At 52.0% G+C, this 21,392-nt stretch overlaps 1 protein-coding gene across 1 annotated transcript in view; it reads right to left on the bottom strand.

Moving 5' to 3' along the window:
- Nucleotides 1-21,392, bottom strand: part of LOC103610734 (integrin alpha-11) — a gene marked incomplete at its 3' end in the record, with an annotated part of 47,740 nt that overhangs the window by 8,826 nt on the left and 17,522 nt on the right. Inside the window, exons 8-15 of the mRNA XM_008594838.1 lie at nucleotides 17,844-17,988; nucleotides 14,193-14,341; nucleotides 10,593-10,733; nucleotides 10,109-10,312; nucleotides 9,286-9,416; nucleotides 6,319-6,485; nucleotides 4,824-4,966; nucleotides 3,285-3,395 (exon numbers count right to left, since the gene is read on the bottom strand). Of these exons, the coding sequence (XP_008593060.1) occupies nucleotides 3,285-3,395; nucleotides 4,824-4,966; nucleotides 6,319-6,485; nucleotides 9,286-9,416; nucleotides 10,109-10,312; nucleotides 10,593-10,733; nucleotides 14,193-14,341; nucleotides 17,844-17,988 (1,191 nt within the window). The remainder of the gene's footprint in view (nucleotides 1-3,284; nucleotides 3,396-4,823; nucleotides 4,967-6,318; nucleotides 6,486-9,285; nucleotides 9,417-10,108; nucleotides 10,313-10,592; nucleotides 10,734-14,192; nucleotides 14,342-17,843; nucleotides 17,989-21,392) is intronic.

The raw sequence follows: 21,392 nt of genomic DNA, 5'->3' as shown, positions 1-21,392 counted from the left end.
GCACAGAACTCCCCGCTACCCAGCAAAGCAGTTCTGGCCAACATTTACTGATCATCTACTGCGTGTGGGGCAAGGTCTTTGGTACTGGGGATATCAGAAGGAAGATCCAGCTTTTGCCATCAGCTCATGGGGAAGATTGATGTGTGAACAAATAACTATAATGTAAAATGTGCAAAAACCCAGAAAAGTAAAAATATGTATGAGGAATAGAAGAGGCAGAGGAAAGAAACAGTTATTTTGGCTGGTCAGAGAAGCCTTCAAGGAAGTGACAGTAGATCAGAGTTCTGAAGGATGATCCAGTTTGCTGGGTGGACCAGGGGGAGCCCAGGAGAAAGGATAAGGCCGTGCAAAGGTCCTGAGGCAGAAGCGGGCACGGTGAGTTTGGGAAATATGGGTAGTTCAGTGTTGCTGTAGTAAGAAACTGGGTGGAGATGAAGAGATAGGCAGGGGACAGTTCTTACAGGGCCTCAGGGTCATGCCTTGCAACTTATAGGAGTCACCAAATGCTTTAGGCAGGGGAGTGTCCTGCCTAACATGCCAATTAAAGGCTCCCTCTGGCTGCCTTCATTATGGACTGGAAGGGTCAAGGCTAGAGGTTGCTGCAACATTCAGGCAAGCAATGATGATGGCATCAGTGTGGTACTGGGCGTTTGAAGGAGAAAACAGGTTAATGACCTCAGGTGGGATGATAGGGCCCGGAAGTTGTCATGGCTAAGGGAGTAAGGGGCCCAGGTGTTGGCTGAGTTTCTTTTTTAGGTGTCTGGAAGGATGGGCATGCCATTCATTTATAAATGCAGGGGTTAAGCTGAGGGGTTCAGTTTGGGGGCATTTGTGTTTGTAGTGCTTGTGACCCTTCAGGGGGAGATGCTCAGCAGGCAGCTGGATATTCAAGCCCGGAGCTGAGGGGCATTAACTGTCACAACACAGCCCAAACCCAGGGGAGGGAAACAGGTGTCCCAAAGGCCAAACATATTTTAAATTCATTAACTTTTCTCAAAGAGCTCTCCAGCCCTCACTCAGACTCATGTGCCCTTACTTTTGGAGTGTTTCTATCAAGCACGCCCCTCAGCATGGTAGATTTGCAGCTAGAAGCAGGCATATTGCAATGGCAGCCAACGAAGACAACAGCAAAGCCATATGAAGTGGGCAGAGAGGGGCCATTCAGTACAGGGACACAGTTCAAGATGGGACTTCGCCGTATCGTAGCACTGATGTTTATCCTGGTGAGTTCGAGTCTCCAGTAAAATACTCCCTGCCCCTGCCCAGCATACTGTTTAAGAAGTTTGAAAACTATATAATAATCCTCAGAAAAATTTCTATCCAGCTGATTAAACAGAATAATTTAACGTGATAAGCAAGTGTTGTCCTCAATTATATGGAATGGCTCACTCCCCCAAGAAGCCAGGTATTAAAACAGTGCTAGGCGTTTAGTAGATGCTAAGTAAGAATTTGTAGAAGTGATGGGAAGAATGTTTCTAGATGGGGCTTGAAATCCAGATTAATAAGAATTTTTAGAAACTTAGCTGCTATTCAGAGCCCTCCATAAAGTGCCCCAGACTCTCTTTTTAAGCTGTTTCTCACCTTTTCTTCACATATCCCTTCACCCGACTTTTTCTCTTTTCCATGCCTTGGTTATTCTGTCAGCTCTCCTGGAATAAAGGCCTGTCCTCCCCATCTCTGCATGTCTGAATTCTGTCCATCCTTTTGAGTCCAGCCAAAAGCCACCTCCTCCAGGAAGTCCCCCTGCCCTGTCATCTGATTGCTTGATTATATGAATACTTCCTCTGAACTCACTCCTGTCTTCAACCTATGACTCTTATCGCCACCTTGCACTGATACCACCAGTGTCTGAGCAGAGACTACCCTGCATTTTTTTTTTTTTTTGTCTTTTGTCTTTTTCCGTGTCCGGCAACGGATCGCAACCCTCAGTGTTGCCCCCGTACCGGACCGGGGACCGGCAACGGGATCACAACCCTCGGTGTTGCTCCCGCGCCTCGCTCAGCCAGTGAGCGGGAACCGGTCTGTATGTGGGATCCGAACCCTCGGGCGGGAGCACCGCTGCGCTTCCCAAGCGGCGTACTTATCCAGTGTGCCACCGGGCCGGCCCCTACCCTGCATTTTGATCCGAGTAGTGGGCTTCAACATGCTTGTAGCATGAGTGACATCTATTCCTTCATTTGCTATAGTGGCTTTGTAATCACTGTGATGGGAAAAAATATTAATGACTTAGTGTGCCCAGCTTTCTCCCTGTCCTGGCTCACTGAAGAAGATTCCAGCTTTGCCAGCCCAGTGAAACAGACTTGGAAGAAAAGGGGGAAGGTGTGAAGGACCAGGGTTGGGCAGTGGAATGTGGGAGGTCTGCGGAGAGGAATGTGGAGGAGCTGTGGGGGATGATGGTCACGAATGAGAGGCGAGGGGATTTAAAGCAGCACTGCTGTGGACTCTACAGGCCTGGGGCGGTGCTGGAGAAATCCAAGGGCAAACTTGAGTAATTCTGAAACCGTTTGCTGGCTGGACTGTGTATCATTCATAGAGACGTTGCTCAGCAGCTGGACCTCACAGGTCATGGCTTAAGAGCACAGTAGTATGTCTTAGAGTTGTTCCTAAATCCTCAAGGTTCAGGCATTAGATATCCATGTTACAAATTGCCAGCTCTCCCCACACAGCTTGGCCAGAGTTGATAACAGTCTGACATTTTCTTTGAGTGGGATTTATATGGAGTTGAAGATGCAGGGAGCATCTGAGAGTTAAATACCAGAAAATTCGAATGCCCCTAGAGCCAGGGATTAGAAAATGTGGTGGAAGGAAGGGGGCATAGCCAATGATGAGGCTAAAATACACTTCTTTCTGGAATACTTAGAAGCGGGCTGGAACATTGTCTGTTAATCAGTTAGTTAGTCATTCAACAAGCAGAAGATCAGGCGGTAAGTGGTTGAATCACTCTCTCTGGCCTCCGTGTCCTTATCTGTAAAGGAGGGAGGCGCGTGATTGAGATCTCAGGTCCCTTCTGGTCCTGTGATTTTCTGTATTTCTCCAGCACCTACTCAGGGCTTCCCTGTGCTGGGGATGTGGGGGAACCTCCAACAGGAGAAGGCCCGGTCCTTACCCTCAAGGAGTTGTTCTGCTAATACTCAGCTGGGGCCACGAGGGAAGGAGCCCCGTTGTGGGTTTGCTGGGACAGGAGGTGGGAAGGCGTGGCAGGGGAAGGTCTGGGCTATGGGGAGGAGGTGGGGCTGGGGGTGGGGTATGTGCCAGAGGTGCGTGCCCCGCGTGCCAGCATGTACCGAGACTCTGAGGGTAGTGGGCCAGCCGTCGTCTAGCATGGGGCCGTGCTCGGGGTCCTGCAGGGAATACTCAACCGAGAAGGTCACTGGCTTCACGTAGTCAGCAGTGTCCTGTGGGGGAGATGAGAGGGGTGAGGTAGGAGACAGCAGCATTTTCTGGGCCAAGACCCCTGACACTGAGATACAACTTCCACTTTTCTAAGTAGGGCAGCTGCCCTGGAGGCCTTTCAGAAGAGTCTGCGGTGGGGGGAGGTTCCTGGTGGAAAGAGTGTGCCACATGGAAAGGGACCTCAGCTTATGCCAACCCGGCTGCCTGGACATTTCACCAAGCTCCTGCTCATCCTTCAGGGCTGGGCTCCCATCACCCGATACCTCGGTGCCCGGGAAGCCTGGCAGGACTGACCCCCTCCCCCTTGCCCTCCCGCCCCATTTAGACCTGTTATTGTCACTTCTCATGAGGCATTTGAGCCATCTGACAGTGCCAGAAGCCTCTCAGCACAGTCCTACCACTGGGATTAGGCTTACTAATGTTGAGTGAGTGAACAAACACGTGAACAGGTTAGGGGCGATTCAGGTGGGTCCTGAGTACAGACAGTAAACGAAGGATGCTCAGAGCTGCCTAAAAATCCTCCCCCACGGAACCTGCAAATCCCAACATGAGTGGCTTCTTTGTGCTAGGACAGCAGCTCTCCAACCTGAGCTGGCATCAGAATTCCTGGGGCCCTATCAACACACAGGGTGCTGGGCCACCCCCAGAGTTTCTGAGTTTGTGGGTCTGGGATGGGGCTTGACAATGGGCATTCCTAACAAGTTCTCGGGTGAGGAGGCCGCTGCGGGTGCCGGGCCTCACTGTAAGGACCACCGCACACGCTTATCAGAAGGGGCAGCACAGGACTTCTCTGACCTCTGGCCATCGAACAGCCAGGGCCAGTGGGCTCTGAGTGTCCCTGCTTGCATCTCTGAACCTGGGGCTGTGGCCAGGGTATTTGGTGTTTCTGAATGGAGGGGAACTTCTCTTTCTTGGCCATAAAATGGGCACCAGGATACTACCCTGCTCCCGACACCACTCTGTTCCTCCTCCCGGCTTATCCATGCCACTGCCCACCTTACCTGGTCTTTGTTTCCAGCCGAGGCCTGCTTACCCCTCCCTTTGGAGCCATGGCCCCCATGGGTGCACCCCAGTTCTCTCTGCTAGACCTCGATGCACCCACCTCCCTCCTTAGATTTCATCCCCTGCTTAGTGAAACCCTGAGCACCTGAGAGCTGGGGAAGAAGGGGTTTTGGAAGAGGGTACAGTGGCGTGGTAGGTAGTGTGTCCCAGTGGCCTTTTCTCTGGGGCATGAGGTGGGGTATGGGGTGGCCAAGGTCCAGAACACTGTCCTGCCTCCCTCTGTCTGGCCTCCAGAGGTCCGCTGGGGGCTCAGAACCAGCCTGGTATCAGCTGGGCTCTCGCCTCTCCCATGGCAGGTGCCTCCTCCAGTTTTGTGTCCCCACCCTGTAGGAGCCTGGGCCTTGCTGGTGGCTGGGCATCAGGCTCACCAGGACATGAAAGCTGATCCTTTCACAGTGCTCCTGGCTGGAGGAGAGCAGGACAGCCCTGTTGGTGAATCGGTCCCCACCCTCGTCCAGGTGGGCCCGCGGTGTGTACCGTCTCTCGTCCATGGTGGCATTGTATCTGATGCCTGGAGGAGGACAGAGGGCAAGAAGTTGGAGCCCCATTCCCACCCAGACTGTTTGCCTCTCTTTCAAGATAGCCTCTGGGAAGTCTGCCTCCTCCAGGAAGCCCCCCAGGCTGTCCAGGAAAGAGCTGCTCCTCTCCCCTCACGAGCTGGGAAACTCCCATGCAAAGAGCAAGTGACTGCACAAGAGAGGGGAAAGGAAGGGAGCAAAGAGGAGAGGGAGACAGGGGGAGGAGGAAGAAAGGGAGGGGGAAGGAGGAGAGGAGACAGGATGAGGGGGATCCCTACTGAGCCCCTGCTGACGTCAACTGCACCTTCCCTGCCCTGCCCTCGCCTCTAGGATCCCTGTTAGGGCTGGTTCCTCTCACACTAGGTCCTCCCCACCAGCTCCTCAAACCTGTGACTTTGTTTTGGGGTTTAAGGCCTGCAGCCTCCTCCTCTTCAACTAGAACAATCTTTTGCCAATACTAGGAAAGGCTCAGTCCCTTCTGTACCCCAGCCAGTCTCCTCTGGGTGCTCCAGGTCCTTGCATCTCTCTTCTTTCTTTCTTTTTTTTTTTTGGTGGCTGGCTGGTAAAGGAATCCAACCCTGGACTTTAGTATTATCAGCATGATGCTCTAACCAACTGAGCTAACCAGCCGGCCTTCACAGATGGAAGTCCAAAGAGACAGGCGCAGCCACCCAGGCCCTCCTCTGCTCTCATCTTCCCCCTGAGACATCCTTCTCTCCTTTGGTTCTGCTTCTTGGCTGAGATGCTATCTGCAGTCTCCACTTCCTGTGCTGGCCGATCCAGGTCCCAGAACCTGCAGCCATCACTTCCTGGGCCACCTGGGACCAGGGCTGTCATGAGCAGGTGTCTGTCTCCAGCCTTAGCTGGAAGGGATGGGCCTGCAGGGGGAGACTGCCCTGTCCAGACTCACACCCACTTCTCAGCGGTGACACTGCTACCGGGTGCTCATCTGCCTGGCCCCTGGTTTCCCCCTCTGCTGGGCTCCTGGGCCTGACTCTTCCTCTGCATCCAGACTGACTTCTGGGTTCTCACACCCCAGTTTGCTCCGCTGCCTTCAGTCCCATGTTTCGATCCAAACTCTGCACCCTGACTATTTCCTTCTTCCCCTGACCTCTCACTTGTTGGTCACCCTGCTCACTGCCATCCTTGCCCTGGCAAGCTATCCCCTTCGACCCTTGGAACTAGAGCATGGAATGGGCATCCAGCAGTCATCCAAGGTGGCTCTTGGTGTGACCCGGCACTTAGACACCATTTCAGGGAAAGCCCAGGCGTGGAAACAGAGTGATCGCATGTCCACAGGAAAGACTGGAGCTGGGGGGTGTGGGAATGGAGAGGCCTGGTTTACCGACAGTTGCTGTTTGGAAATGGGGTGCCAGGAAGACGGGCGTGAAGCAGAGGAAGGCGGCCAGGCAGGTGGCGTCCCTGCCGCTGCGCTTGCAGTCCCGGTGGAAGATGTTGATCTTGGATGGCTCGAAATGGAGGCTGGCATTGATCTGAACCACGGGGCGGGACCTGCCGGAGACGGGCCAGTGAGCTGGGGTGCGGCAGGGGCGCGGGCCACCCTGCTGTGACCAAGAGGGAAAGGTGGAAGCAGAAGCTGCAAAACCATCACTAGAGGGTGGGGGAGGGAGGGGTGAGGTGGGAGTCAGGGAGGGGCTCTGGATGTCAAAGGATTGGGCAAAACAGGCAAGGTGGATGAGGGCTCAGCAACCTCACAGCCCCTCCAGGCAGCCCTTCCTCAGTTCCCCAGGGGCAGTACTTGCTGCAGACCTTACTGGCTTCCTCTTCCCCCCTCAGCACCTGTTACAGCAGTGGTTCCTGGATGTACATTAGAATTAACTGGAGAGCTTTAGACAAGCCTGCTGCCTAAGCTGTACCCCAGGCCAAATTAAATCAGAATCAGGCATTAATACATTTTAGATGAAATTTTAATATGTTTGCACATCCCCTAGGGATCTTGTTAAAATGCAGATTCTGATCCAATAGGTTGTCACAGGTTCTGCATTTCTAACAAGCTCTCAGGTGATGCTGATGCTTCGTGGACCACACTTTGAAGAGCAAGGTCTTAAAGCTCCCCAGGTGATTCCAGTGTGTGGCCAAGTAGAGAACCACTGTTCCAGGGATTCCCCACCCATGCACCCCGACACTGTCCCACAAGGGTAGCCAGGGAAGTACTACAAATTTAATCTTATATTGGTCTAAGTTAAACATAATTATTAAAGAAAACTATTGCCTCTCCAAACGATGCATTTATATAAAAAGAAATAGGCTCAGTGTGATTAGATGTGTCAGAGTTTTGATGTGACTGCCTGTGCCAATACCCTGCTCTCCCTCACTCTCGGTGCTGTAGCGTGAACGGGTGGATTTGGATCTTGGCTCCATTGGTTCTTCACTGGACTTGCAGGTCCTGTGACCTCTCTGATGGGATGGTGAGAATCAAAGGAGGTGAGTGAGAATGTCCTTTGACAGTGTGGAGTGCTGTGGGAATATCACAGGTTCCATCAGTGGTTCTCAAACTTGTCTGCCCATTGGAATCACCTGGAGAATTTCAAAACTAGAGTTTACATCTGATTCTCTTGGTGTGTGTATGCTCGTGTATATCTTGTTTCCTGTAAGGAAGTTTATGCGTCCCCCTAAACACTTGCTAGGCCACGTCTACCCCCTACCTGGGCCTTGGTTGCATGTCTGTTTTCCTGGCTGGCACCCACACAGTAAATGCCTTTACTATGCCTTTCCAGCCCAGGCTGCTATTGCTGCTGTCACCACCACCAGAGACCTAATAAGAGCCCCCACATCTGGCACAGACCTTCAGAGAGAGACAGACCATGTGCCTGTGCACTGGCTGGGCTGGAACTGCAGAGACGCTGGCTTCCCCGTGCTGCTTAGAGGGCCAGGGGACACCACTAGAAATGTGGGGCAGTGGATGCTTTGACCACAGCAAACAGGGAGTCTGAAGGAGCCAGCAGGTATGCTGCTCCTCTGTTGTCCCCTGCAATGGGCCGTCTTAAGCACCTCTCTGGAGATGCTGAGATGCCGAACATGGTGCCACTCTTATGGGGAAGCTGGCGGGCTCAACTCGGCACCTCTTGTATCTGCTCTCCTCCTGTCCTGCTGCACTTCTGCTTCTGGGATTGAACCTGCTCCCAAAGTTTGCACACAGAAGCTCCTGCCTCGGGCTCTATTTTCTAGGAAATGAAGACATTTCCCCATTGGGTCATAATATTCTTGAGGACCAGGAGTACATTTTCTCCTCTTTTATTCTCCCTGTGAAGTCATATGACATCTCTGTTTAATGCCTTTTAAAAGTTATATGAAAAATATGATTGCATTTATATAAAATATGCAGGAGGAAAAATGATTGGGAGGAAACATGCCCATATGTTAATAGTGGTAATGTTGAGGTGATGGAACCCTGAGGGATTTTTTTCTTTATTGTACAAATTTTCTGTAAATTATTGTATGCATGATAAAAATCTAATTAACATATACGAAAAAAAGCTCAAATTAAAAATTTTTTGGCTAAAAGTAGCCAACACATGGTAAAACATATGGGCTTTAAGAAAGCATTAAAATAAGGCCCTGAGCAAAGGAAGCAAAAAGTCAGAGATTAAAAATTTTTTGGCTAAAAGTAGCCAACACATGGTAAAACATATGGGCTTTAAGAAAGCTTTAAAATAAGGCCCTGAGTAAAGGAAGCAAAAAGTCAGAAGGGGTTTGGAGGAAAGAAATCTCTGTATCACATAAACATTCTTTCACGCTAGGGGAGAGAAAAGATCCTCCAGCTGGTAAAAATATGCTCAACTTGCCCCTCTAAGAAGCTTGAAACTCTGAAATGGAAGAAATGCCCAAGTAGCCAAAACTTTTAGGGCAAATTCAAGAGGGGCTTTTGGACACTAAATTGTTCTAAAGTCCTAGAAATCTATCGAAAAGAGGGATCTTGAAACTCTGAAATGGAAGAAATGCCCAAGTAGCCAAAACTTTTAGGGCAAATTCAAGAGTTTATCTTGGATTTCAAGATAAATTTTACAGTGATTTCGTAAAAAGGAAATTTGTAATCAAGATGGGATAGGGACAGGGTGAGTTTGGCTGACAATGGTTAATGGCAGAGACAAAGATCCTGAAGCATGTCTTTGAACACTTTTTTTTGGTGGCTGGCCAGTACGGGGATTTGAACCGTTGGACCTTGGTGTTATCACACCATGCTCTAACCAACTGCATAACCGGCCAGCCCAGCTGAAGCATATGTTTAAAACTCTGTATCCATCATGATCCTCAGGAGAGCCCTAGAGTCAGGAAAAGTGGGGGAACCAACCACAAAAGCACAGCGTTGCCAAGGGCGCCCACGGCCAGGTCGACAAGCCCATCCTCATTGAGGTCCAGTTGTCCATGGATGCTGCAGCCAAAATACTGGAGGCCGGGAGCCAGCTCTGACGCGGTGACTCTCTGCAGGGAGTGGAAGGAAAAGCAGGCTGTGCACTATGAGCACAGGCAAGGCAGGGCAGCCCCAAGGGACAGACACCGTGGGGAGTCACAGGACAGCCTGTTTGAAACCATCAAGAAACTTCCCCAGCCCAAAGCTGTCTCCTCCTCGGGAGGAGACATATGTAGCACCTGAAATTCCTACCATTAAAGTCATCCTTTTGGATTAAAATATTGTTTAAACTATTGGATTAAATCTATTGTCTTAAAAGAGTTCCTCGTGAAGTGTAAATACGTGTTACCTGGCAGGTAACCCACCAGGATCTCTAACCTTGGTATATTTATTAGACTATCTTACTAATACAATATGTGACCTGAAGGGATGGGACCTGAGATGGGTCAGTTTGGGGGTGAGTGAGTTTTCCAGAAAACAGTGAGCCCAGGCTCAGGAGTTGTGCACTTGCGGTGAGTTGCATGAATGCATGTGCAGGGGAGTGAGGTTCTGGGGCCTGGGATTTGTTGTTGGGGTGATGAAAGTAAGCAGGGAGAGGGTGCCAAAAGGGGGCATCAGAAGGTCCTGAGGATAGAATGCACCCATTCCAAAATTTTGACTCAAAGCAAGTATAGCTAGGACAGATTGGAATCCCTGAACCATAGGACCACACAAAAGCTACCTACAGTCCTGTGCCACCCCCCACCTCCCAGGGGAGGCTTACCTGCTTGGGCTTCTTCAGGATGCTGCCTTGGAAGCCGTGGAAGATGTAGATGGCACCCCCATGGCTGTCCTCCAAAGGGGCCCCCACCACCACATCGTTGTAGGAGTCCTGGTTGAGGTCACGAACCGAGGCGATGGAGAACCCAAATCGGGCATTCTGGTAACTGTGGGAATCCTTCAGCGTTCCATTATAAACAAACCGGTTCTGCAAAACCAGGGACAGAAAAGTCTCAGGGGCACCGGGCAGGGCACCCAGGGTCATGATTCCCTCTGTCTGCTACTGCAGCATCCTCTCTCCACTCCATTAGCCCAGAACCCCCTCTGGCCCCATAAGCCCCACGACAGAGGAGGTCGGTCTTCTCCCCTGGCCTGGCTCCGGCAGGTGGGTACCGGCCTCTCTAGTACCCCAGTTTCCCTCGCAGTCACCCAAGTCGAAGCATGAATCGGGTGCCCCTGAGAAGCTGCCCTGCCCCACCCAGCAGTACCTGTCTCAGGTTGTAGACGTACACCTTGCCCCGCTCGCGGCCCTCGCTGAAATACATGGGTGCGCCCACCAGCAGGACATCAGTCACTTCATCCCCATCAATGTCCACCGAGGTGATCTCACTCCCGAAGTAAGAGCCTATCTGTGGCACACGGATGGGAGAGGGGCATGGAGTGGGGCCAACCACCTCACGCAGGTGAGAGCCCTCGCCTTGCCGGGGACAGGAACGAGGTCACCCTTTGACTCAGAATTTTTGGCGAGCAGCTTGTCCTCCCTCCTCATGCCCTCTCTTTCTCTGCTCTCCCTGTTTTCAGTTTGTCCTTTGTCTTTCCTTCCTTCTCCTTCTGTTGTCCATCTCCTCCCTCATCCTTCTTTCCTTCCATTATTTAATCGTATTGATGGTCATTTATTGTTTGTAAGTGACATAAAATGGCAAAAAGCAAAGAAAAGTACAGAGAAGAAAACAAGTTATGCATAGTCCCGATGTCCATATATAACTAGCATTAATATTTTAGTGTATTTTCTTTTAGTCTTTTTTTCCCTGAGGTGTGCTGCCTATTTGTATGTGTGTACGTAGGTTTTTATTTTTACAAACCAGGATCATGCACATATATGTGTTTGTACATTGATTTTTTAATAAAACTGTGTCGTGAGCATTTTTTCCATGACTATTATACTCTCTCTACATGGTCACTGGTGAATCCATAATACTCCAAATTATGCGTGTACCATAATGTACTTAATCAATCCTCTATTGTTGGACAGTTAGCTCGTTTTCGTGTTTTTTTTTTTTTCTTTCCCCATATAAAGATGACCAGTCAGGGGATCTTAACCCTTGACTTGGTGTTGTCAGCACCACACTCTCCCAAGTGAGCCACCGGCCGGCCCTCATTTTCGATTTTTAATGTTACAAATTACTCTGGGATTAGCATCTTAGATGGTGAATTATGATTTTAGAATCCAAACACTCGCTGTGTTCCTCTTCCATCTGGGGTGCAGTGCCCCCCACTTTGGTGAGGGCACCATCCCCCCCCATCAGAACCCTGAGGTCCTCTCTGGCTCCACCCTCCACCTCTCCCCTGCACATCTACTGGCAAGTCCTGCCTGGTGTATGTCAATACACCATCTGCTCCCTGCTGCTCCTACCCTAGGCGAGGTGCCCTCCAGAGGGCCTTCTAGCTTCCTGGCTGGCCTCTCCAGTCCACCCCATGACAGTCAGAGTGGCCTCTGACAGCTGGCCATGATGCATCCTTGCTTTTGGGATACAGTCTAAACTCTTCAGTGTGACCCTGCTGCTCCTGCCCCCCTCCCTGGCCTCTGTCCCACCACCCCCTGCTCCCCACACTGCGCTCCCAGCTCCTGCCGTACCCAGCTGTTTCTCTTTTCCAAAAGCTGCAGGCCCTGGCTGAGTTCTGGGCTTCCCTCTGCACAGGCTTTTCTCTTGCCTGTACCCCTCTCCCCTCCTCCCTACCCAGATAACAAATGCCCTCATCCCTCAGGTCTCAGCTGAAGCTTTACTTCCTGTTAGAAGCTGTTCGTGACCTGCCCACTCCACTCCTTGCAATGGGTGCCCCTCCTCGATGCACCCCCAGACCCCACACTCCTCCCACCAGTCCCTGCTCCCTCCACGGGGAGCCTCACGGAGGTGGGCACTGAGCTTGCTGTGTGCCCTCCAGGCCTGGGTACCACGCCTGCCCGGCACATAGGCAGCACTCAGTACATGCTTATTGGATCAAGTACTCAATACACGCTTACTAGTTTGCTTAGGAATGGAGACAGCGCCCGCCCACAGGCAGGCCTGGTGTGAAATGCTTCACAGCCTTGCATTAGCTGTGTGAGTGCTGCGCTGCTTAGGAGAGATAGTCGTCCTCGTTTTACAAGAAGGAACCAAGGCTCAGAGAATTCGAGTAGCTTGCCCAAGTTCTGGTCATGCGGCGAAGCTGGTCTGTCTGACACCCTTGCCCATGACTCTCCCTCCTAGGTCATCTCCTGGCTTATGGTGTTTTCTTTTTTTTTTTTTTTTCCTTTTTATCTTTTTTACTGACCGGTAATGGGATCGCAACCCTCGGTGTTGCGCCCGCACCGCGCTCAGCCAGTGAGCGGGAACCGGTCTCCACATGGGATCCGAACCCTTGGCGGGAGCGCCGCTGCGCTCCCAGACGGCGCATTCTCCAGTGCGCCACTGGGCCGGCCCTTATGGTGTTTTCAAAAGAAATCTATTCTTAAGCATCAAAAGCTTTAAAGTGAACAGAAAGATAAAAATACAGAAGAGAGGAAGAGGAGATAAGAAACATGGCTGGGGAGAGGGAAGAGGTGTGCCTACGTAGCGTAATTAAGAGGCAGACAGAGAGCAAGTGTGGAGGGGTGGAATTTGTCTAAATATGGGGCCTCAGCTATGTGGGTCACGCGGATTTGGAATCTGCTTAATTTAGCTGCCTTCAGCACTGCGGTTTCTCCTTCGGATGTTGGAGGTAGAACTGGGCAGGAAAATGTCATAAATTCATCAGCAGATTCCCTCCAGCTTTCAAGGTCTAGCCCTCTATTCCCAAAAGAGCCAGCCTGGGTGGAGCATGAGCAGAAGGGGGAGGTTGAGGGACGTTGCTGGCCAGGGCCACCAGCACCCCATGAGACAGGACGATGAGAGAGGAAGAGAGGCGTCTGCAGCTGGACAAATTTAGGTTAGACCCAGTGAGGAGCATGTCCTCTACCAAGGACAGTAGATGGTACAGGAGGCAGGGCTGGTTCCAGGCCCAGGAAAGCTTGGGAGAGCAGGGGACAGCAGGCAGGACCTGGACAGGGATCAGCTTGAGCCCAGGATGCCCTGATGCTTCAGGCTACGACTCGCCATATAACCTTGGAAAAGCCACGTTGCTTCCCAGGGACACAGTTTTCCTCGGCTATTGAAGTGACTTGGATTAGAACCCCTTTTCCTGATCTTTTCACCACCAATGATTCTTATCATCACTTTCCAGTTTGCATTTATGACCGTCCAACATGAGACTCTTAGCAACACAGCGTGGTCACCAAATACCTCCCTTGGGATGGTGGCATTGGCAGGTTGCCATACTGCACTGTTATCATTCCAAGAAAAGGGGAGAAGTTGGTGTTCTGGGAACCCGTGGGGCTTCGCTGTGGGTGGATGCACATCTCCTGCCACTTCTGGCAGCATGAAGGTGGTTTGAGGAACACGACTGCCCCTTCAGGATGCCTGGGGCCCTGGCAGCTCAGGCTGGAAGCTATAACCTAGATGCTGCCCCGAACGCTACGTGACCAGAGAGAAGCTGGCAGCCTGGAGCAGGGATATGGCAAATGCACCAGAGACAAGGTCCGTGAGATGGAGGCAAGATGTTCTCCTGGGTAGCAGTGAGCAGGGCCTGGCTTCAAGGGGAGGGGACAGTCAGGGCAGTAAGTAGCCACATAGACAAACACCTTCAACCCCAGTGTGAATGCGGTACGGGCCCCCCAATCAGAAAGATGTCTGTGGGTCTGGGATGTTCCTGTTGAGAGGGAGAGGTGAACTCCAGCACGTCCTCCACCCCTGGCCTGCTTGTGCTTGCCACCTTTCCCATTCATCAGACCCCCCAGCCTCTCCCTCCATTACCTGCTCGCCCCGCAGAGCCTGGTGGATGGTGAGGCTCCGGTTGTTGTGCATGGTGAACAGGATGACTTTGCCCGTGTGGTTGAACCGGGGGGCTCCGGCCACATACACCCGCCCCTGCCTGGAGGACACGACCGATGTCACTGTGTACCCTGCCACAGGAGGAAACAGGCTGGTCTCTGGCGCTGTGTCCTTGGCAGGCCCTGCTAGGGCCTGGTGCGTGGCTCAGCCGTGCTGGAAGAAGGGCCATTGATGGGGGTGGGATCGGGGCAGGCTGAGCAGATGTGGTAACTCGGGGCAGAAATTCCCAGGGTGAGGGGTCTGGAGGGTGGAGAGGACTCTCTGCATACAGGAAGCCAGGTGGGGCCACTAAAAGACACTGCTCACCTGGGATGTGTACATCCCTCCTCCACCTGCTCATGAGCACCAGAAATTCCCAGGGTGAGGGGTCTGGAGGGTGGAGAGGACTCTCTGCATACAGGAAGCCAGATGGGGCCACTAAAAGACACTGCTCACCTGGGATGTGTACATCCCTCCTCCACCTGCTCATGAGCACGGGGGGAAGCAGGGAGCTGGGCGGCCTCAGCCACACTTCATTTTATATCAGGCAGACTTTGCTTTAGATTCACACCAATCTCCACTCTCAGGGACAACCAGTGTCCTCTTTATTATCATAACCCCCTGTTGAGTGGCTCACTGGTGACTAGAGTTTTGGCTGCTAAGGTGTAAAGAATTGCTTCGTTCCCAGTATTTATGTGGGGTCTTAGGAGTTTCTTGCAGCCCCAAAGCTTTGCAGACTCAAAGGAGAGAGCTCCCAGGCATAGACCACACAAAAGAGAAGGAAATGGAAACCCAGGGGCTTTTCCCAGGGCCTTTTTTGGAGAGGCCACCAATCCATGTTCATGATATGGCTGTGCCTGATTGCTGTGACTCTTGAATTGCCCACCGGGTACACAGGAGGTGAATGTGTGGCATATTTAGGCAACTCTCCTGAAAGTGGGGTCTTGGCAGGTGTGCAAAGTTGATGGCATTCCAGTGTCCCACTTTCTGCCAGATGATCTTGGATACTGGACCCCAGTTTTTAGATGGGTGTCAGCCCTTATTGGCAGTTCCTGGGCTGTTTCTGGGGAACAGATGGGTCCTTCTGCTGTGCACGTGTGTGTGCACATATGTGCATGTGTGTGTGTGCACGTGTGTGTCTAACACTGTCACTTGGGTCCCACTGGCGGCTTCCAGAGTGGCTGCAGGATACACAGATGAGCTGATTCAGTTTCCAGGAGTGTGGGGTATAGTAGGGTGGGCTACTCTGGTTTCAGACACAACGTTTTGACTCCTGGAGGTATATTCTGGGAAATAGGGCTTGATTGGGCTTCTTCAGAAGGTGGAAAGGTGGGATGGGGCTTGGGGACTGAGGGTCCTGGGGGCAGGCCTGGGCCAGCTCTCAAAGCTCATAGAGCTTCCTGCTTTCTAGCTGTCTGTGGCTGTGCCTTCTATTCCCAGGGGGCTCTGTGGCTAGCAGGTGGGGCCATTCTGAAGCTGGACCAGCCTCCCTAAAGGCCTGGGAGAAGGCAGGCAGAGCTGGAGCCAGAAATGCATAGAATGTCTTCACTGTGGAGGTCGAGAGCCAGGCCTCCTAGTCTCCTTCCCCTGAAGCTCCCCCTCTTCCTCAGGACACATCGGGAGGAATCTTCCAGCAGGGATCTCTGCCCCAGCAGAGAACTCAGACACTGTCCTCACTGGAGGACTCCCAGAGGGAGGAGGAAGAGAGAAGGCATTCCCTCAGGTCCTGCCTGAGGCAGTGGCTGTGGTTAAGGCATGACAGTGGGGCCCCATGAGGGTCCTTCAGCCTGTCTCCACCCCACCAGTGTCTTCTGGGGCAGGGGGATATTCATCCTGCTCTCCCCTCACTCGGGTACCTTCAATAGCTCCCTACTGCCAACATGAAAGAGCTCAAACCTCTTAACCTGGCATTCGAGGCCTCCTGCTCCAGCCTGCTCAAACCTGCCTTCCCCTCCCTTTCCCACACCTCTCCTCTGCTCCAGCCACTTGGTCTGCTTCCTGTGTCCTGAAATCGCTGAGCACTTCTACACCTCCTTCCCTTGCTTGGCCCTTCTTGGCTTTATTAAGAACTTTTCCTGCCTTGGAGACCTGGTGTAGGCTCCAGTTCCCGCTCAACGGGTCCCAGTGTATGCCAGCAGCTGGACCACACCACCCCGTTGTTTCTCCCGCTCATTTGGAATTAACCACGTGGGGCCCTGGGACACCGCTGATGTTACCTGCCTTTCCACTTAATGCTTCGTGGATCCCAGGCATGAGCCTCTTACTTGGTTTCCTCACTTTCAGTGCAGTGCTGAGCCCTTGGGGGAGCACAGTAAAGCATGACGGATTCTAGTTAAAGGGGTGCTAACCTTCATTCTTCTGATGTCTTTCCCACTGTCTGAGCATTTGCCAAGGCAAGCACTCTAGTCTCTCCCTCCTTTATTTGTACTTTTATCTGATCTCTTCCCTCTCTTGTGTTATAATGATCTGTGCACGTGTCTCTGTCCCCCACTGGCCAGAGCACCTTGAGGGCAGAGGCTGTGTCCTGATCACCACTGCACTCCGATGGCATCGACCACTGGTGCTTACTATGCAGGCAGGTTTAACACCTTGTGAGCCAAATGGAACCCAGGCCTTAGGGCCAGGTACTGTTGAGAAACTTTTAGGGATCTACACCTTTGGATTTTTCAGGACAGTCCTGATTCCAGCATTTTGCCCTGTTGTCAGCTGAGGGTCCCAAACCTGGAGATGGAAAATGGGGTCACCACAGCGTGGGCAGCGTCATAGGCAGGGTGTGTGGCTGTAGAGCTGAGAGACAAATGTGGGGATGGGATGGGGCATTAAAGAGAGGATGGACACATGGACAGATCCACTGTCAACTCTGGATGGCCCATGTTCATGCAGTTGTCCCCAGGAGGCATTAATGATGATACTAGAGTTGACTCAGAAATTCAGAAAGACCAGAGACAATGGGAGCCCTGGACAGTCACCTGCTGCTGCCCTTCCCTCTGACTCAGCCCCTTTAGAAAAGAACAAGCCATGGCAGATGGGAATTAGCCATGGATAGCCAGGGTGGCCTCTCCCACACAGCTGGGAGGTGACTGGGGTCCAGGGGCTTAAGGCCTCGAAGCTGGGCCCTATCACCGTGAGATCAATGACTTGTGCTTCTCTCTAGATGTCCACTTCCAAAGTGCTTAATGGGCGGCAGCTTCTGCCTTGATTGTGAACATTAAAAAATTAACACAGGCGACTTGCATTTTGCCTTGGGGAGGTGGGGTCAGTGAGCTGAAACTCCAGCCAGGGCTGACAGCTTTAAACACACACCCACGGCTGACCTGGAGTCTAGAAGCATCAGTGGAAACACTCTTAAGTTATGGGGGAACTGCTCATCATTTATCCTACTGGGTAGGGTGAGGGTGTGGTGAGGGTGTGGTGGATACCAGGCTGGAGAGGAAATGGCCTCTGACCCAAGCACCTAACGCCCAGAGTTGCTCTTTAGGGTTGGGAGCTGAATCAAAAGGGACCCTCACCCTATGAATGGGCTGGGGGATCTGCAGCCCCTGGGTGGCTTCCTCATCCACCACCCGCCAGCCTCCTCTCTTGCTGGACTCTTACCCAGGTAGGCGCCATGGTTCTTGAGCTCCTCGGGGAACTCTTTCAGGTAGGACTCGCGGTGAGGAATGACCTTCCCTCCACTTGTTTCCTTTAGCACAGCTCCATTCCAGTCATAGGCACCCACAGCTCCCAGCAGAATCCCGTCCTGGCATTGGGGAGGGGACACATATCAGTTCCTGTTCCTGAGAGCCCCTCACCAGAACCAGACCAGGTCCTGCGACCAGTGAAGCATCCACCAGACACCTAGGGCACTTTCTTCTGGGTTCATTACTTAGCAACCTAACTTCCAGCCAGGACTTTTGGCTTTTGAATGAGCCAAGGAGACCTTGCCCCACCCCATCCTTAGCACAGAATGGGTCAAGCTTATCTCAAGGATAGGAATTTAGCAAAGAAGAAATGTTCTAGAAACAAACTCCAAATCCAGGGCCAACCCTCTAGTCCTCTTTGGGCTTTAAAACCCTCTAGGATATCTATCCTCAACATCTTTTCCTTCTGACGTTCCTTCAAGATGTGCTCCCTGCACTTGGCCTCCTTCAAAATCCTGTTGCAATGTCTGAGTTGCTTCCCTGTGTGTAAATCCTATTCCCTCTTCATTTCTTCAGTAAAAACCCACTGAGTATCTACTTTGTGCCATGCTCTTGCTTGGCTGGAAATATTGTCCCTGTCCTCACAGAGCTCAGAGGTACTAAACAAATGCATACTCAAATAAACATGTGGCTGCAAACTGTGACAGATGCAATCAGGAAAAACCATAGTGAGGTTTAATTTAGGTTGAGATGGGGGTCAGGAGGAGCCTTTTTGAGGAAGTGATGTCTACTGACACCCGGAAGATGGGTTGGCTCAGACAGTAGAAGAGCTGGAGGGGAAGGACCAGGAACAGCTTGTGCAAAGGCCCTGAGGCTGGAGAGAATTTAGAGCTTCTGTCTTAAGTAACTGTTTGGTGGGGCTGGAGCACTGAGTGAGCGTGCAGAGTGGCTCAAGATGAGGCTGGACAGATGAGCCAGGGCCACATCCATGGCAGCCAATATGCTGAGGACCAGAGCTTGTTTCTCAGGGCTTCGAGGGTCCTGGTCTACCCACTGTTAGCAGGACAAGCGGGTGCTGCAATGACTGGGCAGGAAGACTGGAGGCACTGGCTCCCTTAGAGGAAGTTTCCATGTTACTGACTCCGTGGTCATTTCCTGAGGATGGGGTCCACTCACTCTCTGGGCTGCCCCAGCACCCCATCCCCCTCTCCTAGTTTAAATAATCCACAGAGCCAGTGGGTATGGGGAGACAAACAGCAAGCTCTTGGAAGAGGAAGAGAAGTTACCAGGGACAATGAGGGGCCACTTTCCTGGGTTGCCTTGGTGATTACAGGGGTGGGGCAGATGGTCTGTATCCTGGCTTTGGGCTTTTAAAGCACAAGCTGGTAAAGTCACCTCTCTCTCCCACTGAGCCCTCCCTGAGCCCGGCTAGTTGGCTGGGTTTGGGGTTCTCCACACTTTAAAGAGTAAAGTTGATCCTATCAAAGCGTTAAAAAATCCTAACCCTCTAGAGGTAGAACTGACTGTTCAGACACAATGTTTTCACAGCTATAAATAACCTGGTCTTGGGAGAGTCTGATGATCTTGGTTATGATTAACATTTCACTTTCTAATTAGCTTTCTTCCTCCTACTCTGTGCTAGAGCCTCAGCCTGGGAGGCTCTGACAGTCTGCCGGGGCGAGGATTGGGGCCAGGATTGGGACTCCAATACTTGCTGTCCACAAAGTCCCTGCCAACTTTCCTCTTATGTGGGTGTACTCCATTCTTTGCAGAGTACTTTCTCAACCAGCCACGCTTGTGGGCCCACAAAGGCCCGGTGAAGCTAGAAGGAGAGATGTTCATTATCTACACTTGACAAATGAGCAGCTGAGGTTCAGAGAGGGGAAGGGACTTGCTCAAGGTCACACAGCAAGTGAGAGACAGGGCTGGGACTTTGACTAGGGAGGTGGATTGGACAGAGGAGAAAATATCCATCTGTTTCCCCAAAGCCCCATGTGGATCCTGCTTCCTGTTCTGCACCTGAACCCTCCTCTGGGAGGAGCGCGCCACATGGGCTTCATCTCTCTTTCTTCCTTTCCTCCCTCTCTCCGCATGCTGAGCCCAAGTTTGTAACTGCAGACCAGGCTTCTGTGCTTCATGGCAAGGCCTTTGAAGATGAATGTTTGGTTTTACAGATCACAGGGAGCCTGTGATGCACTGAGAAGGGCTGCCTGGGACTCAGCTGCGGAGACCCCTCATGCTGACTCTCCATATGTGGGGTTGAGAATTCCACTGGGTCTTCTGGATTTAGCAGCCCTGGGCTCGGTGATCAGTCACAGTCTCTCACATTATGTCCTTTTAACCCTGGCAGTAGCTGTAGTCTTGGCCGCTCAGAGGGAGGCCCTTTCCTGAGAGTGGGGTTGTTGGGGGCAGGGAGAGCCTCACTTTCACACAGGGGCTGCTGTGAGGAGTGGGCAAGTGAAGGCCACCAAAGCAAACCTCAATGTGTCACAATCTTCCCAGCTGTGGGGGCCCAGACATATTGAGTTTTGAAAAATCTGGAAGGGCAAGGCAGAAAAAAAAAAGGAAAGAAGAGAAAAGGAAAAAGGACCACAGGCTTGACAGGAGAGGCCAGGCACAGGGCCAGCTAGAAAACAAACACTGGGCATTCCAGGAAAGAGCAGTGCCCCACACTCCATAGGCCTGGCATGGTGGGCTCTCTGCTTTATGGCCCCTTTCTTGTGGGGCCTCCTGGGCTCCCACCAGATATTACCAGGGTGTGCCTGGGTGGACTTGCTCCAATGGACCCTTCCCATAAGCTGACTTTCCTGGAGCTCTGTGCCGACATGAGGTCATAGGTTTAGGTGGCTGTCAGAAGGTCCAAGGCCAAGTTTGTGCCCTCCCTGAGGACACTGTAGCTGTACCTACTGGAGCGTGTGTAGCACCCACCATCAGACCCTGCCAGCTCAGCTCTGAGCTGCCCTCCAACCTGGCTTCTGCATCAGTCTCGCCTTCCCTGCCAAGTGAATGCTCCCTGGGCATATGACTATGTCTCCCAAAACTTGGTGTTCCATTCAGTCCACGTCGAAGCCAGGGTTGGGCCACAGTCCCAGTGCTGGAGGCAGCATGGTCCAGGGCAGTGGTGCTGCACCCCCGGGGATATTAGGCCATGCTTGGAGACACTTTTGGTTGTCACAGCTGGGGATAGTGGGGCTGCTGGCATCTAGTGGGTAGAGGCAAGGGATGCTGCTGAACATCCTACAAAGCACAGGACAGTCCCCCACAGCAAAGAATCATCCAGCTCAAAATGTCACTAAAGCCAGTGTTGAGAATTCCTTGCCTAGTGGTTAGAGCATGAACTCTGGAGTCAGGCATTCCTGAGTTCCAGCTCCAAAGCTTCTAGCTGTGGGACCTTGCACAAGTTTCTCTCTCTCTCTGCCCCAGTCTCAGGTTCCTCAGCCGTAAAATAGTTTTGTTGTGAGAATTCGCATTTTTAATTCTTAGCATCACGCTTGGCAGCCATTACATACTTGGCACATGAGAA

The sequence above is a fragment of the Galeopterus variegatus genome, unplaced genomic scaffold (genome assembly GCF_000696425.1).
Source record: "Galeopterus variegatus unplaced genomic scaffold, G_variegatus-3.0.2 Scaffold11678, whole genome shotgun sequence".
Classification (NCBI taxonomy): domain Eukaryota; kingdom Metazoa; phylum Chordata; class Mammalia; order Dermoptera; family Cynocephalidae; genus Galeopterus; species Galeopterus variegatus.
Note: the sequence above shows the minus strand (reverse complement) of the source record. Positions and strands in the feature narration are given on the sequence as shown.